The sequence below is a fragment of the Rana temporaria genome, chromosome 3, assembly GCF_905171775.1.
Source record: "Rana temporaria chromosome 3, aRanTem1.1, whole genome shotgun sequence".
Classification (NCBI taxonomy): domain Eukaryota; kingdom Metazoa; phylum Chordata; class Amphibia; order Anura; family Ranidae; genus Rana; species Rana temporaria.
Window position 1 is genome coordinate 385,397,843 of NC_053491.1, and position 19,071 is coordinate 385,416,913.

General features: G+C 43.6%; 1 protein-coding gene across 2 annotated transcripts in view; it reads right to left on the minus strand.

Annotated features, from left to right (window-relative positions):
* The window catches only part of AGK (acylglycerol kinase), a 93,921-nt gene that overhangs the window by 10,632 nt on the left and 64,218 nt on the right, over positions 1–19,071 (minus strand). For both annotated transcript variants that reach the window (XM_040345714.1, XM_040345713.1), the window contains 6 exons: positions 14,375–14,454; positions 12,729–12,786; positions 5,083–5,230; positions 3,881–3,978; positions 1,015–1,085; positions 844–928 (listed from right to left, as the gene is read on the minus strand). In XM_040345714.1, coding sequence (XP_040201648.1) covers positions 844–928; positions 1,015–1,085; positions 3,881–3,978; positions 5,083–5,230; positions 12,729–12,786; positions 14,375–14,454 — 540 coding nt within the window. The remainder of the gene's footprint in view (positions 1–843; positions 929–1,014; positions 1,086–3,880; positions 3,979–5,082; positions 5,231–12,728; positions 12,787–14,374; positions 14,455–19,071) is intronic.

The window sequence follows — 19,071 nt, forward strand, 5'->3', positions numbered from 1 at the left end:
ACTTTTTTTTCTTTGCACATAACCCTTTGGCGGCATTGTCACTTTAAAAGAGAAGTATGGATTCTCAACAAACAAACATACATACAAACATACATACATACTCACCTGCATGACTGCAGCATTGATCAGATGCTACAGTACAGCTGCCCCCTTGGCTGGGTTCACACTATTGACTGTGACCGGCTCTCAATGGATCCGGTTCACACATCTCCAGGATGGCTGCAGAGCAGTTTGCAGAAGAGTCCTGAGCATCCTTTGGTCCAATTCAGGCCTGAATTCAGCCCAAAATTTGGATCTAAATCAGACCTGAAACAGTGAACAGGTACAAACCAAACCCCCTGCTGTGAGCCGCACAACAGTGTGAACCCAGTGTGAGTCGCTGACTCTGTTCTGCCCCTCCAGCATGCACTGGAGCACTGAGCTGGGGGCAGGAGCAGCTGGAGAAGGACTAGCTGCCTGTCAGGCATTTGGGAAGATCCTGACATTATTGTCAGGATCTTAGCCGACATTAGGCTTGGCTGAATCTGGTACACAGGAGTGCACTCCTGTGATCCCCAGGAGAAGTATGGCCAAAAAAAATAATTTGGTCATACTTCTCCTTTTAATGATGCATTTATGAATATAGAGCTGCATTAATTTATGTCCTTTTTATCTGCCCAGAGTTTATAAAATTGACTCAAACCCATTATACTGTACTCTATAAATGGCCATAAATATTATATTTTTCTTTGCAGCATCCTGTAAATAAATGACGAGGATAAAGCAATACAGCAGTGTAGAATTCCACCCACAGTGTCTGTCCTCAGATGTCCCTGTGAATGTTGTTTTCTAGGGACTGTTTACCTGCGGAAGCTGAATGTTGCAGCGGCTGGCGTGGAGCTTCTGAGAATCTTTAGGGCACTGCAGGGGATCTTTAATCTTCTCAATGCTATAAGAAAAAAAAAAAAAAAAATTATTATGGCTAGACGAAGAACAACAAAGTGGCTAGATAACCATGGGAATTTTATGACTCACCCAAAACGAATGAATTCGGACTTGCTGATGGTGTCGGGTTCAATGCAAATACTCATGGAGTCCAGAGAACGCTGCATATAGACAGGAACAGACATTAAAGCTCTTCTTCTGTACTGAAATTGCTTACTTTGTTCCTTTCACTTATTGGATTTCAGTTCTTTCAATCATGGAGGCTCAGCATCACATGGTGGCATTACCTAGGGCGGTTTACACGCAAAAATAGCCTGCCTAGAAACTCCCACTCCAGACTGACATTCATTCATCTAGACATTTTGATATTTGCAGGAACTTTTTTAAGAGGTGTACTGAGACAAGGCGCTGTGATGTTTTCATGAAGCTATGTATAGCATCCTGCTACCAACCATGCCTGCACTACATAGAGAAGCACAGAGACCCAGTGATGATGTCACTGGGTCTTTATTGACCACGGGCTCTGCAGGGCAAACGCACAATTCACTTAAAGTGGAGGTTTAATGCAGTACAATGCAGTACTTACCGTTTTAGAGATAGATGTTCTCCGCCGCTTCCGGGTATGGGCTGCAGGACTGGGCGTTCCTATTTGATTGACAGCCTTCAGACCGTCTCATACAGCGCGTCACTAGTTTCCGAAAGTAGCCGAACGTCGGTATGCAGGCGCCGTATAGAGCCGCACCGACGTTCGGGAACTCTCGACGCGCTGTATGAGACGGTCGGAAGGCTGTCAATCAAATAGGAACGCCCAGTCCCGAAGACCATACCCTGAAGCGGCGGAGAACATCTATCTCTAAAACGGTAAGTACGGCATTGGTTTAAAAAAAAAACACCCGATTCTGCTTCCCGTAATTAGCCTCAATCTAATGTTAAAAAAATTTTTTCGGGTGAACCCCCGCTTTAAAGTGTATGTAAAACTATTTGCTCCAATTTGGTCTGTTAAATCTACTTTTGAAAGCGCCTTGTTATATCTGTTTGATGGGTGTAAAAAATACCTGTTGATCTTGCCAGAAATCTTGGGGTGGGAAGGGGATTAATATTTACCTGCAAACTGGGCTTTAAAGCCATTAATGGGCAACATTAGGAGTAAACCCTAACTAAATGACATTACAGCGATGTTAAAGCCTAATTTGTTACATTTTAACATTCCAGCTATTCCCTTTCTCATTTTTTCAAGCTTGCGATTATCTGTTCCTGCCTGTCCTATGATCATTGCCGCACCTTTTCGGGTGTCTTTTGTGACTTGTAATGTAGGATGGAGACACCCTTACGTGTGTATTTCAGCAGCTGACATTGCATGCACGCGTCTTGCTAGGCTAGGTTCACATATAAGCGGGTGGGGATATGTGTACCTAGCTCAACAACGGTACCCCCTCACATCTGAATTCCAACTCGGGTGCGGTTAAACACACAGTGTAAAAGTGTTATAGGGATTTGCGTGCGACTGAAATTTTAAAAAGGTGCAAGGCCCCATTTCCTGCGTGCCCTGCAGGTACAACAGCCTATTCAAGTGAATGACGCACCAACCTTACTTACACAGTATGTGAACCTAGCCTTATAATGTGACCATATTGTGCGGATGCTTCAACTAATGAGATGGTACGTATGCACTGTTTTCATGTAATGCAGATGTAGGCAGACCTGAAGCATGCAGTGCTAAAGGCTGGATGAAGGACCCAGTCATACTGACGTGGATGTCATGTGACTACAATAGTGGTTGATGTAGCAAAATGGATCCATAGGGAATGAATGACAAAAAAATTAAAATGTAAGAGATTGTGACAATATAAACAAAAATAGTTGATGCTAAGTGATTGTAAAGTCTTGTTAAAAAAAAAAAAAAAAAAAAAAAAAAAAAGAATATATGTTGTTATACTTGCCTACTCTGTGCAGTTGATTTTGCACAGAGTAGCCCAGATCCTCCTCTTCTTGGGTTCCTCTTTGCTGCACCTGGCCCTTCCATCGAGTGCCCCTACAGTCAGCAACTTCCTATGGGGGCACTGGATCCAAGTCACAGCTCTGTGTGTCCATTCAGACACTGAGCTCTGACCCGGCCCCACCCCCTCTCTCCCCTGATTGGCTGACTGACAGTCACGGGAGCCAATGGCGCTGCTGCTGTGTCTCAGCCAATCAGGAGGAGTGTCCCGGACGGCTTAGACATTTGGGCATGTCGCTGGAGGGAAATGGGGCTCGGGTAAGTAATTAGGGGGTGCTGGGGTGGCTGCTACACACAAAAGCTTTTTTATCTTAATGCAAAGAATGCATTAAGATAAAAAAAAAAAAAAAACCTTCCTTTACAACTCCTTTAGGCTTGCCTTTGGTAAGATATTTTTTTATATTAAATAGAAGAGGTTTTAGAATGGTGCATCATAAGCAATTTCAATTTTTAAAGCACTATTAACGTCTTGTTTTTTTTTCTAAAATAACAAACAGGTTATACTTACCTGCTCTGTGTAATGGTTTTGCACAGAGTAGCCCGGATCCTCCTCTTCTTTTCCCCCTCCCTCCTGCCCCCAGTGTAAGCAGATTGTGCTGGGGGAATCCAAGCAGGCGCGCTCTCGGGCAGGGGCTCTGTGTGTCCATTCACACACAAAGCTACAGCTTGGTCCTGCTCCCTCATCTCCTGAATGGCTACCTGGCTGTGATTGAGCCAATGTCTCCTGCTGTTCCCAAAAGCCAATAAGGAGTGCAAATCTCCGGAGAGGCAAGGCTTTTATAGACATTGCTGGAGTTTTCACTAAAACTCCAGCAATGTCTATAAAAGCCTTGCCTCTCCGGAGATTTGCACTCCGGAGATTTGCACACCACTGTTAGGTTTACATTCACTTAAAGGCTCGTACTTGTAAGTATAGAAAGGACACAAACAGGAGGTTGGCTGTACATGTCACAGACTTACTGTTAAGTCTGGAGGGTAGTTCTGGGTGCCGATGGTCAGCTCAACTGCTGATAGCTGAACCTCTTCCCACTGCTCAGGAGGCTCTTCCACAGGAATCTCTGCAAAATGGAAGATAGAAATATTGTCAATGATTGTAAGCTCAGTCTATACAGAATTTGTTTTTCTTAGCGCTCACTACTGGGGTTACCAGTGAAAGATAAAACACAAAAATACCTAAAACTTGCCTGCAGGTATCTAGGACTGCCTGTGCATACTTTTAGCAGCCTCCACTACAATATTGTTACTACCGGATCCCAGACCAATCCAACAGGAAAACCATCAGCACTTTGACAATGCCAGGCCCTTCCTGCCTCTTATACATTACTACAGACCAAGGAGGCAGACCACCATAGTGATGGACGGAAGAAATGTGTGGGGAGATCAGGAGGTGGCAGCAAGCGTCAACATTTTTTGGTGCCAGGGCATGTCGCCAACTGGTCTTGTTGCAATATCTCACTGTGCCGTTACTCAGGACCTGGCATTTCCTGGGTCCACAAACTTAGGTAAGTACCTGAGGCATTTAGACCGAGGCAGGGGGTCCATGACTGGATTGTTTTTTGGTGTGGGACATTTATTGATTAGCAATATACAATATTGTAATGCGCTATATTGTTGATGCACAAATTTCAAAATTACTTTACTTCAACTGTGTCCCTTTTCCATCAGTAACTTTGATAGTTTACTAGTTCAGTACAGATACAGAAAAGTAAAATCATATATGTGTTGTTACCTAAATTAGCCCCAGTCAACACCAGTGCAACTTGTCATTTGATTTTACAGTTCAAAACCGCATGACATATCACACCCCATTTGTGGCTATGGAACTGTTCAAATCAGTGTGACTCCTGAATTATTTTTGGCGATTTCATGTGCAACTTGCATAGACATCTGTGCATAAAGTTGCACAGATGTCGGTAAGCTGCACATAAAACCGCACTGACTGGTGGCTTCAAAGCCGCATTCAGTGGGAACGGGGTGTAAGACTTCAATGTAGCTCAGAGCAATTAGGAGCAATTTATGCAGAAGCCCATTAAATAAACATTTTCACACAGCTGCGTACACAAATAAACAATGTTAAAAGAGAAGTATATATAGTGCCATTAGTTTGCACAGCACTTTACAACATGTCAGCATAGCAGTAACAAGCCAAACAGCATGCTTACCAATTTTTGGGGGCGACCAGTAGTTGGCAAGCCTTCTGTATATTCTAACAAGTAGATTTGGGCGTACTGGCTTTTCCTCTGGTTCCTCTGGAGGGCGCTCAGTGGGTCCCAAGAACGAGATGGAGGCCTGATGTCTCTGGGGCCATTCCTGAAACAATGGCAACATGAGCAGCATCCTTTATTTATAGAACAGCAATATATATCAGCAGCTAGCACTCAAGGTGACTATACAACCCTTGTAATCCGTATATTCAAACAAATGTGCAGCACTACAACAAGGTAAAAGAACAATGACAAATCTATATAATACAACCCAATAATCATAATAATGTTGAAGGTTGTGATCGAGAGCAAAAGTCCATATAAAGGAAAGTTCTTCCAATATACACCAGAAGTATTTCCTAGATAATATCCATGGCACGAAATATCTCAGGAGGGGCCCATTTGCTGATGATATCTCACTGCGGCTTCCATGTGTTTAGAACGGCGGCTGCCAATGCAAGTGCACTTACTTTAGGTTTTACCATGTCTTAATACTAGGGGTGCACCGATATATCGGTGCCGATACATATCGGCCGAAAATCGTGATTTTGGGGTCGCCGAAACAACCGAAATAATTGCCGATAATGACCCACTTTAGAGCCGGACTTAATTACCGTCCGTACGGCTCATTTCCTGTTTCTCCTGCTCTGCCACTGCCAGCGTCAGCGTCGTGACGTCGCAGCCAGTGACTGGCGGGTGCGAGTCCGACCATCGGCTGTCCATGTGGCTCCCCTCAGTCAACAGTGAAGTCCACGTTCTGTGGGGGCTGGGCGCCATCCAACCCCGCGTGACTCTGAGCAAGCTGCTTACCTCCTCACCCGACGGCGGGACTCGCTTACGCCAGCAGTCAAGGGAAGGTCTGTGACTGACTGTCACAGACCACCAGTCCCCGACTGTATGACTAATCTATAGTGCAATTTTTTGATTAATGTGCCCCGCGCGACTCGGCCTTTTTAAATGCAAGCCTGCAAGGTGCTGACTAGGTCTTTATGTCATGTACCATTTTTTAAATATAATATGAATGAAATGAATGCCTCGTTATTATCCTCCTCATATCTCACCTAGTGCAGTACACACAGACATCTAAGATCTTGTATATATTATATGATATCATTCATTAATTATATAAAGATGTCTGGCAATACACAGACATCTTTATATATTATATGATAAAAGATGGGACGTCTGTGTATTGCACTAGGTGAGGTATGAGGCAGTTGAATTAAAATGGACAAATAAATAATGTCACACATATATACAACATATTGCATGATGAGGCACTGAATCTGTATGTATATGAAGATGTGCTGAGTGGGGTATGATATACTGTAAAACATTATTATTATTGAAATAGTAAAAAAAAAAAAAAAAAGTAATTTTCGTTTTCGGACTGAATTTTTATTTTATTTCGGTTTCGTTTCGGTTCTGAAATTTCCATTTCGGTGCACCCCTACTTAATACTGCTTCAAATTTTACCAAATATCGCTGTAGCTTTGTAGCAAAGCAGTACTAAGGGCATGACAAAAAAACACAAGGGTCGAGACATGTGTCCCTCAATGAAATTAATTTTACAGTAAGTCCAAAAATAAATAAAAAGATAACCACATCCGTTGGGGGACAAAGACATTTGGGGCACCATACAGCCCCCCTTATAGAGCTCCCTCTGCTCCCCTGCCCAGTGTGATTGTTCTAATGAGTAAAATGTGCAGGCACAGTATGTAGGTTCAGTGGAGGGCAGCACATAGAGAAAGTGCAGTAAGAAATAGCAGTGCAGAGCTGTGAAGTGTGTGGTATGAAGCAGTAGGAAAGTGCAGAGCAGCATGAAGTTACAGGGCAGTGAGCATTATGTAGTAATAAAAAGTGTGGGGCCATGCATAGTACCTAGTGGCAGTGCAGAGTAGGCCAGGAGCTGTATGTACTGACAGTGCCAGGGCAGTAGACATTGTATAATGTCAGGGCAGGGGGCATTCAGAGAGCAGTATATAGTGGCAGGGCAATCAGTAAAGAGTATGTAATGATAGGACAGTCGCTGATATTTAATAAAAGACCACATAGATGAGTCCTTGCTGGAAAAAAACTATTTAAGCAACAGACAGCATGGATTCATGAAAGACAGAAGTTGTCAGACAAACCTGATTTTTTTTTATGAAGAGGTAAGTAAAACCTTGGACAGAGGGGTGTCTGTGATATACTTGGATTTTACAAAAGCATTCGATACAGTTCCCCACACACGGCTCATGTGTAAGGTAAATCTTACAGGATTGGAAATATCAGTTTGTAAATGGATAGAAAACTGGCTTAAAGACAGAATTCAGAGAGTAGTGGTTAATGATTCTTACTCTGAAGGGTCTAAGGTTATCAGTGGTGTACCCCAAGGTTCAGTCTTGGGACCCTTACTTTTTAATATCTTTATAAAGGATATTGGGTCTGAGATCAAAAGTAACATTTCTGTCTTTGCAGATGACACCAAGCTATGCAGTGGAATAACGTCCTTGCAGGATGTCGCCAATTTACAAGCCGACCTCAATGCTCTGTCTAATTGGGCGACTATGTGGCAGATGAGGTTTAATGTTGATAAATGTAAAGTTATGCACTTGGGGGCCAAGAATATGCATGCATCATACATACTAGGGGGAGTAAAACTGGGGGATCTGTAGTGGAAAAGGATCTGTTTTTTTTTGTTAGATCATAAGCTCAATAATGGCATGCAATGCCAAGCTGCGGTTTCCAAAGCGAGCAAAGTCCTTTCTTGTATTAAGAGAGGTATGGACTCCAGAGAGAGAGAGAGAGAGAGAGAGAGAGAGAGAGAGAGAGAGAGAGAGAGAGAGAGAGAGAGAGAGAGAGAGATAGATATCATTTTGCCCCTGTTCAAATCATTAGCAAGACCTCATCTGGAATATGCTGTTCAGTTTTGGGCTCCAGTTCTCAAAAAGGATATCAGGGAACTGGAGAAAGTGCAGAGAAGGGCAACCAAACTGATAAGAGGCATGGAGGAGCTCAGCTATGAGGAAAGATTAGAGGAACTGAATTTATTCTCTCTTGAGGAGAATAAGGGGGGATATGATCAACATGTACAAATATATAAGGGGTCCATATAGTGAACTTGGTGTTGAGTTATTCACTTTACGGTCAACACAAGAGACTAGGGAGCACTCTTTAGGTCTAGAGGAAAAAAAAAAGACGTAAACCATGTAAAGCAAAAATCGAAATACATACCTTTTCTGAAGCCAATCTAGTCCGGTCTCCAGCAGTGTGCAGGAGACAGCTGACAATGGCTGGGAAGTGACGTCACCCATAGAGTTACTATGGGGCTTCCATTGTCAGCTGCCTCTTCTGCACACTGCCACACACAGAGCTCAGTGTGGGACTGGACCAGAGGGGCTTCAGAAAAGGAAAGCACATTATATCGATTTCTTCTTTACAGGAATAGATAGGTTAGTCTTAGAATGTTGCTGCGAGTAGATTTAGAGTTAGTTCATGTAAAGCTGAACTGTCTCTAATGCACCGATGCAGAGCTTAAAGAATCCCTCTCTCTAGAAAGTATGTTACTATATGGTACATCTTTGGATATTGCCGTCTGTGGTGACAGTGGGTGTTACAGACATTCATTTTTAGGTCATAATTGCCATTGCTAATATTGTGAACATTTGATATTTTTGTATAAAAAATTCTGGTGGCAAAGTAAAAGGTTAATTGCGTAGTTAACCCAGTGGAAATCTCTTTCAGTCTGTTCGCACTTGTGGTCCTGTGAGCTGAAAAATCTGAAAATCTTTGTGCAGGGCGAGCCTGAGAGTGGCATTGTCGCATATCAGTGACAGCCTGATGTAAGGTTGACCAGCCATTTGTCACAAGTTGGTGGCAGCAGTGGCCCGACGCCGCATTGACATGGTCTTTTTTTTTTTTTTGCAGGCGAGGAGATTTAAAAAAAAAAAAGGAAAGTAATTCGGTAATTCTAATATTAGGATACTGAATATTCCCCCTAAGGTTTCCTCAGAGGTGTCACTGTAGGTAACATAATGGACAATAGAATAAAAGTAAATTGCCTACTAGTCGAAAAATAGACTGCCCTAAAAATAGGTCCACCTGGTAAGATTATATCAAACACCGCTCAGATCAGTAAAGATATTAGAGCTCAATAACCATCTTTTTTCGTTGTAGTGCAAAAAGAGTTTAAGTGATTTGTCACTCACTGTTAATCCTAGCAGTGCACATAAATGCTGCTAAAACAGGTCCATTCAGCCCAAAATATCACCTCCGTCTGCCCTAATTACATGTTCTGTTTCCACTTCCGAGCCCTCATCAGTCAGAGCTTTGTGAACCCGCTTCAGTCCTGTCTCTATCCGTCAAAGTTCGTCGTTATAAATATCATTATGTGCACTTAGGTTCTAAATTGTAGCTGTGACTCAGGTCTGGTAATTGTAACTCTAGAGAGGCAAATCTTCACACCATATGGAAAAAGAACAAAAAAACTTGTACTTCTCCTGATCGTTAGCAGATAATTATCTCTCGCTATACTCAATAATTTGGTCGACAGACACACCGATGAACTTTTAAAGAGTAAGCTCACTTTTAATATGAACTTTATTATATGAAATACACCCTGATCAAAGTTTTCACTAGCAGTACGAGAATTACGTTTTGCCTTCTCCAAGCATTGGATGCCTGATGCCATTAAAGGCTAAAGCTGGCCATAGATAGATTGAAATCCAGCTGGTTCAGTAGGGACCGGCGGAATTTCGATCCACATGTGACCGTGCCTATTTTGACAGAAGTCGATCACTAGATTGACTTTTAGCTAAAGGGCTTGTTGGGAACTTTTTCCTGATCAGCAGGCTGCAGCTCCTGATAAGTGAATTATGACAGCAGAGAGTTCCACTGTCAGAATAGGTCTCATTAGTGAGGATTCCTCTATCCACCTTGCTTGTGTGGATGGAGGAAGCTGTTCATTTTTTTTTTTCTCCAGCTTATTGGCTGAATGAAAAAACAAACAAAAAATAAATAATAAATAATAATCTATAGCCAGCTTAAAGCCCTTGGGTAGGCCACAACAGTGAGTGTTTGCCTCAGGAGGCCCAAACCGATTCAAGAAGGCCATGGCAAGGATACCGGATCTAATCAGTCAGTCAATCGAGTCTGAAAGATGTAGTGTTCTTGTACCACATTAACAAGCATAATGAATATTAAAAATGAATAATGAACATTAAAAGGGCAAGTTCACCTTTTATAACATGTTACGTGTTCAACCTGTATCCTCTCTCACTGCACCCGCTGTAACAATTCAAAAACAGCACAGCTGTGCGGCACTCCACCCACACAACTGCATCATTCATTCACAGTGTCCTGTGAATGAATAGACTACCACTACCATCAGCCACCGCGGCTGATGGCTTGTAGTTCTAAAAAGACTGCAGCTTTTCAACAGTCAACCTGTATTGGAGGTAAAGGCTTAAGTCCGATATTGTAACCCTGATCCATACAGGCAAACAACCAAATACACAGATTAAATATGTAAGGGACGTGCTTAAAATGGATGTAAACCCAAAATGTAGACATGTCACAATGTAGAGAATAAGATTTCATATCATCTGTGCCCAGTCTTGCCATACAGAGTTAATCCAGCTCTGAGCAATCCTCTTTTATTGTTCAGTGAAAATTAACAGACTTCCAGATAAAAACCTGTCTAAATAAAAAGTCCTTTGCGTCCCCTTGCTTTGAGTGACATACATTACCTCTCACAATGAACTGTGGATCACCTCCCATATTATGATAAACATCCAGGAATGTGCATGTGTCCAAGCTAGTGCACAAGATATGTAAAAACCCTGTCACTCGAAGCAAGGGGACGGAAAGGACTTTTTATTTAGACAGGTTTTTATCTGGAAGTCTGTTAATTTTCACTGAACAATAAAAGATGATTGCTGGATTAGCTCTGTGTGGCAAGACTGGGCACAGATGATAGGAAATCTTATTCTCTACATTGTGACATAATCTGCTAAAGGATTTATATTTCTTTTCATTTTTTCCTGAGATTTACACAGCCTCTTAACTCAGCACAGCCAGGTGGATGACACCACTTGCAGTTAAGGAATACAAAAAGGTCTTCTTTTCACCCCTTTCTGCTAACTGGATAGTAAAACAGCAGAAGCAGCCTGAACTGATGAGGTAATATGCAAGCCTACTCTACTCTCTTATTTGTAGCAACATGTTCCTTAAGAAGTACAAGCATATAGCATACTAGCTCATTATGAAGTACTTACCTGAGATCGAAGCCCCCGCAGCGGTGCTCATTGCCCTCCTTTGTCGGCGCCATCTCTCTAGGAGTGACTTCTGCACGTCCCTCCCGCGCATGCCGCCACTAATGGCATGATCGCTGTTAGAAGCGGCACGCTCAGTGCATCTGAACGCCGTTATTACGGCACATGCGCCATAGACATCCGTGCCTTTCTTTTGCAAATATCTTGTAAACCGTGTAGGTATAGGAGATATGTGTTGCACCTACAGGTAAGCCTTAATCTAGGCTTACCTGTAGGTTAAAGTGGTCTGAAAGTTGCTTGCACCACACATGTAACTTATCACTGCTTTTAAAGCGTCACCTATGGAAAATTTGGAGCACTGAAGTTCGTTGCCGGTCCACAGGTACATGCAATTTTAGGACTTTACATGTCAGGTATTTATTTGCCCGACGCAACCTCATCAATTTATATTTTACCAAAAATTGTTTGTTTGTGTATTGCATTTGTTTGCCCTAAAAATATAGTGTATTTTTTACTGACATTTTGTGCTGGGTAAACCATTGCGCTAATATCATGCGACATAAAAATTGGAAGTACCACCATTTTATTCTACAGGGTCTCTGCTTTCAGAAAAAATATAACATTTTGAGGGGTTTTAAGTAATCTTCAGGCTTAAAATATTGTTTTTAAATGTGCAAAAATGGCCCTGGCAGCATATGGGTTCAATAAGTTTTTAATTAGTAGTAGTAGTGTATGCATCTAAAATTTGACCCAGGTATCAACCTCTTAAAGTCCCCTTTACAGTAAAGCCTAAAGGGGGGGGGAAGTTGAAAGCAGCACAATGAGCCAAATAGGTGTGCAACAGTGCAAACAGCATGCTGATAGATGGTGAGACTAGAGTCACAGAGAAATTAACTCTTCAAGCCGCTTCTTCTCTTTCACTGTCTAGATACAGAGTAGGGAGAAGAATTGCAAGTAGATATGAAACTGCAGCAAAGAATGAACAGGGCTGTGCTCTGTGGCAGAGCTGTGTACATTTCAGGACTGAATGGACAAAAATACAAGTAAAACAGCTCCTATGTGTATCCAGCTGTTTGCCTGGAATTTAGATTTACCAGGGAGGTAAACAGAGCGGCGAGAATGTGCAAAGTGAGGCCCATAGAAACCAATCAGATTTCAGTATACTGGAGGCAAACGTGGGAAATGGAATCCTACTGATTGTGACCGCCAGCTGCAGTTGTTTTACTGAGCACAACAGAAAAGCATTTATGCAGTCAGACTGCTAACACTAATGGAAGTTTGGCCCACTGGCCACGTTCTCTATGGCTATATAGTTTTAATGGCCATCCGAGACCATGTTGTCCTAGATACCTTCAGTGTGCTGAAGAGATGAGCTGCCCTGGTCTTCAATGGCCCCAAATACCAATATCTGTTAAAGGAATGAGAGCAGACCGTGATTAACAAAGAGGGAACAATTACAGACGCCCCCACACCATACTGCACTACACGTTACCAGCAAAGTACAGAAAATAGGTTATTCAAGTCAAATAGGCTATTTCATGCTAAACTCCACTGTCGTTTCTTTCAACCTAATACATTAAATGTATTGACAGTTTTTAAACAAAGCATTTTAAAAATGTTTTAACTTTTTAAAGAGTTTGCATTGTTTAGAAATGGAGCTATGCAAGTCTTTTTTTCTCTCCAGAATGATCACATGATTATGTATTTTCTGGTGCCCGTGGGGTTGCTCACATATGTATGACAAAGATCAGCCCTTGCTTCATAAAGCCCCATACACACTATTAGATTTTCTGCAGATTTTTGGCTTCAGATTTATCAAAACCATATAGTGCAAGGGCCTGCCAGATTGCATACGAATTGAAAGTGTTTAGGTTTGCCCTCATATTATATGATTTTGGTAAACCTGACAAAAATCTGCAGAAAATCTAATAGTGTGTATGGGGCCTTACTTTGTGACTTGCTACAAATACTGCAATGTACACTCTGATCCAGGGATGGACTGGCCATCGGGACTACCAGGAGTTTCACGGTGGGCCGATGGCTCAGTGGGTCGGCTTCAGTGAGAGTGGACCGCTGCCCCCTCCAGGTGAAATAACGTCTAGCTTTCCCACTGGTACTGCCTATAAAAAAAAAAAAAAAAAAGAAGGAGTACCAGTACCAGCCGTTCTACTCTAATAAAGTAGAAAGGCTAGTGAAGGGGGAGGGGGGACTTGGGTGGCCATCGGAAATGGCTGGTCGGTGGGGGGGGGGGGGGGGTGGGTTTGTTCGGCCTCCATGGGAGAGACCTGTCAAAGTGGGCCAGTCTGGATGAAGTCAAGGGCCACATTTTTGTCCCAGTCCAGCCCTGCTCTGATCACTAGCATCCTACACACTTAAATAGGATGTTGCTCTTGCAATATGAGCACCTCCCATTATAGGCAACAGCAGGTCTTTACAGGTCAAGCTGCATACAGAGCTGAAGGCCGTACATATCAGAGGAGGCAAGCATGGACCTACAGGGTCTTTGGAAGGGGGCATACTTCCACATAATTTTACTTTTGAGATATAGATCCTTTAGGGTCTGTTCACACCATGCCTGCACAGGAATCGGACAGGAACACGCTTGCATGGTCCTTTGCAATTCACAAGCAGTTCTCTGTGCTGTGATTTCAGCCCATTTATTTTTAATGGGCCATCATCACACCGCACCAAGAGTCGTGCATTCACTACTTTTAGAAACGCGTAGCATTTGGATTGCATGGTACTTTCGTACCATGCTATCCGGTGCAGGAAAAACGCACTGCATTTCCGACCTAAGTTTGGGGTGTCATTAGCTTACTATTGACACCAGTTGCAGATCGCATCTACAGTGAATTTTGAACGCCAGAAACGTAGGTTTTCCGCACTACGTTCTGGTGTGAACTGCCCCTTAATCTGGTTCTTGAACAACTTCATCATAATTATTTTGGTCATGTGAAAATGATGTCTGTGTATGCAGGTGCATTTAGTGAACTTACTTTGTAGATGTTCCCGCTGCATCCCGATAGCTTCCCCATCGCAGGCCGGTCAGTGCAAATACAGGTTGATCCTGTTCTCCCTGCAGAAAGAGAGTCACGTCAGAACTGACAGTGAGAGCCGCTAGCCAGCACAAGAACACTTTCCACTCCTTGTGGTGAGTGATGGGCCATGAATCCAGGCACCGCAGTGATTAGTGTATTCAGTCACCGCACATTTATTTTACCTAATGAGACGTGATTGTTTTCTCTGGACTTTTCTTACTCACCTTCTTTCAGATCAATACAACTACTATTATATATATTGAATTAGAATTAGAAGTGGGTAAAAGGCTGAGCTGGATGGATAAACACAATTATTTAACTTAATTTACTGCTACAGAAAAGCTAAGTGGCCTCAAACATCTCCTTAAGCTTGCTTAAAGTGATTGTAAAGTCTTGTTTTTTTCCTATAAAAATAACAAACATGTTATACTTACCTGTTCTGTTGCAGTGGATTCAGGTCCCTCTTCTGTGATCCTGGCCCCTCTTTCTTGTTGAGTGCTATGGGGGCACCCAAGCGGAGTGACAACTGCCTGTGTCCATTCAAACATGGAGCCCCCCCCCCCCCCACCGACTGGCTAGGTGACTTTGATCGACAGCAGCAGTAGCCAATGGTGCCACTGCTGTGTCTCAGCCAATTATGAGGGAGAATCTCAGATGGCCGAGACACTCGTGGACATTGCTGGACAGAGAGGGACCTCAGGTAAGTACTAGGGGGGCTGCTGCACATATAAAGCTTTTTATCTCGATATATAGAATGCATTAAGATAAAAACACCTTCTGCCTTTACAACCACTTTAAGCTGCACAGTAATGCAAGGATGAGAACCTGGAATCTCAGGTTATACCTGCTATGCCTTCTGCTGGTAAAATTTGGTATTGTGCCATGACCATCAGTTATGGTAAATTTTAAAGAAGCTGCCCATAGTCAGTGCCAACTGAGAGTCTCTCCTAAAAGCCCCCCTTGACCTACCTATACCCACCTTCCCCCAGCTGCATTCCTTCATTGGGTGTCACGTTCCAACACTGCATTCTAAATATAACGATTGGGCAAGTGAAAATAACAATCTCCCCTATCCACCCAAGAGAGAGAAAACCCCCTTTGTCATCAGCAGCCTGGCAACTGAGCACCCACCGCTAACACAGTACACTGCAAGCAAACAATGCAAATGTGTGCCTCCTTCTGCTCCCCGAAATTGGAGACAGCTGGGACGAATTGGGGTCAGACAATGGACGTCTGCATCACGGCAGTGACATCAGATGCTACTGGGATGGAGGGAGGGGATATTTAAAACCCTCAGGGCGGCGGTGGTGTTGTTGCGGCTGCTCGCCCTGTCTGATACCTGTGGGAGTTCACTTTATGGATTGAAGTAAGTCGATTCATAATAAGCTGGGCCTGAGTCCAGGCAGTTTTCTATACTTGGCCTGTTTTGATACTAATCTGCTTGTCCTTGTTTACAGGGGTAATCCCCTTGGAAATTATTATCTACTTGGTTCTTCCCTGTCCTATTGGTATCAACGTGAGGTAGAGGAAAAGGAATTTATTTCCGATGAAGGAATTGTTTGGGCAAGAGGAGCATATCAGATTATTTGCTTCAAAGGGGTTTAGACTGTGTGGATGGATTGGTTATGACGGTCTGTGTTTTTTCAGATGGCTTAGTCCCCTTGTTATTACCATTAAAAGTACCGTATTTTTCGCACCATAAGACGCACTTTCACCCCCCCAAAAATGGGGGGAAATGTCCCTGCGTCTTACGGTGCGAATACTGACCAGGCACTAAACCCCCCCGTCGCCAGCGCCGTGTCAGAATCCCAGCGCTTGGCTTCTCTGTGAAGGAGAGAGAGGACAGGATGTGAGGAGCATACCAAGGGGGAGGCGTTTTGCCCCGGGTGTTAAAACATGTGGGTGTCAGAAGCATTGCTATGGGGGTGCGCTCCGCACCCAGGTCAGGTATTACCCGCCGTGGTCTGGTCCAGTCTGACTTTCTGCTCCTTCCACCGCAGCTGAGGCTGTAACCTGACCATGTCCCCATTCCTCATTTCTAGCTGCTTCCTCGGTCTATCTGAGGCTGAGAGCCAGCAAGCAAGCCAGCCAGAGGGGATTGTAATGGCAGTGTACTTCGCTGCCTGAGGTGAGCTGTTAAGGGGGTGGGAGGTGTGAGCTGACATGGTATCCATTGCCCATCACCTGAGCTAATGTGATAAGAGGCTTAAGGGGTGTTTGTGTCTGCCCTGCCACCCTGAGCTGATCTGGGAAGGGGGGAGGTTGCTGTGTCCACCACCACCACCAGATATAGTGTAGCTGAGCTGATTTGATAGGTGGGGTGGTATTGCTGTGTGTCCACCACCCACCTATAGTAGTAGTATAATATAAAATATTTTAGTACACCATTTGGTTCAGATTTTTTTTTCTCTCTGGTTTTCCTCCTCTAAACCCTAGGTGCGTCTTATGGTCAGGTGCGTCTTACGGTACCCATCAGCAGTATCAACCTCTTGATTTCCTGACCTCCAAATAAAAACAGAGCTCCAGAAGAAGCCGTGTGTATGGCAAAACATGTAGAGGAAACAAACCTTTGTATTGCGACCGCATGATTTTTATGTGCTGGTTTTTTAAAAAATATATTTTTTTCATTTTTATATGTTTAATAAAATTATGAAATTGTTAATTGTTAATTAATTCTGCATCTTTAAACTCCCATTTTCACTTGCCTAATTTTTATAACTATTCCTGGTATAAAATGTATTTTATTCTACTGCATTTTAAATGACACATGCTGCCCCATACCCAGAACCACTGGTATTTTCCAAAAGGCTTTAATGAAGCAACAGCACAGTGAATTGGCCCTGGTACCATATGATTACTGTAACCAATCACGGTGCTCACAATACTAGTAGTAAACGAGTATGTTTACTACTACTATGATCTCTGTTATTGGTCACAGCAATCACATGGTACAGGGCCAATCACAGTGGACCTGTTCCATGCGATAGCTGTGGACAATCACAGAGGTACTCAAGAACTGCCAAATTGCAGCCGAACAGTGTCCAAAATTATTGCTTACCGTATATAGCCATAATGGCTGTATAAACAATCAGTGTAAAAAAATTAAATAATATCTCCCCATAACCCCCTCCCCCCAGGGCAGTACAGTGGCACTATGATGATACTGCACTGGTGACAGTATGTAACCAATAAAATAAAAATTGTTTGTAAAAAGAAAAAAAAAAGTATAATTTTATTTCACCAAAGGTAGTGTCACAAAGGTAATATTGTACCGCTGTTGCGATGAGCATGGAAATGGCTACCTACTCATATCACTGTATGTCAGTGCCACCAGCCATTGTCTATGATCACCACCACAGCAGTACAGTGTCCCTAATCACTGTAATACCAATCAGCGTTCCTAATAACCACACCAGTTACAGCATCCCTGATAACTGCCACACCTGTCCCAATGTCCCCATTCACCGCCACACCAGTCTCAGTGTCTCTGATCACTGAAATGCCAGACCCAGTGTGCCTGATCACCGCCGAGCCAGTCAGACTGTCACCATAAAGACTTGTTCACATGTGTGATGCTCTCTGAAGATCCATCTGTTTAGATCGGTCTTCAAAAAGCATTTTTACAGACAGTGAGAAGGCGTTGTATGGCCTTCTCACACCACCTGCTTTAACCCCTTGGACCATGCACAAGCACCCTCACTCACTTTAGTAAGTTGCGACTGGTGGGGAAACAGGGGGTATAGTTCCTGCCACAGTTGCGAAGGAAAAGCATTGCAGCATGTGTATTCCCCGGCCGCTGCCTCTGCAAATATGTGGCTCAACCCACAAGGTTTTACCACCCTCATTCGTGCACAAACCCTAGATGTGGAGTCATTAACACAATTCTCCACTCAGACAGAAGCAACCATTACAGTACATTCAAAGCAGAAAAAAAGCTGGCCACCCAGTAACTCTTCTTGTTTCTCTTTATTAAAGGAGTTGTAAAGAAAAAAAAAAATTCACCTTAATGCAATCTATGCATTAAGGTGAAAAAACATCTCATGATGCCGCCCCCCCCTGAGCCCCCATTTTACTTACCTGACCCCTCGAAAGTCCTGCGCCCGGTCCCGAGATCCTCTTCGCCGCTCAGCCTGGCCGCTGATTGGCTAGAGCGGATGGATTGAGAGCAGCGCAGCCATTGGCTGGCCCTGCTGTCAATCACATCCAGTGACGCAGCGTGCCGAGGGGCGGGCCGTGTGATACAGTGAGCGACTATGGCCGCTTTCTCGCATGAAGGTGATGTGTTCTTGTGGGAAGGACCAGAGGCACCCGCCAAGGGACCTCAGAAGACGTGGATCGGGGCCACTCTGTGCAAAACGAACTGCACAGTGGAGGCAAGTATAACATGTTCGTTATTTTAAAGACATTTTTTTTCCCCCTTTAGTGACCCTGCAAGCAATGGTGCCTGGACCCTGCACCCATTGGTGCCTGGACCCTGCACGCAATGGTGCCTGGACCCTGCACGCAATGGTGCCTGGACCCTGTGCATGTAATGGTGCCTGGACCCTGTGCATGTAATGGTGCCTGGACCCTGTGCATGTAATGGTGCCTGGACCCTGTGCATGTAATGGTGCCTGGACCCTGTGCATGTAATGGTGCCTGGACCCTGTGCATGT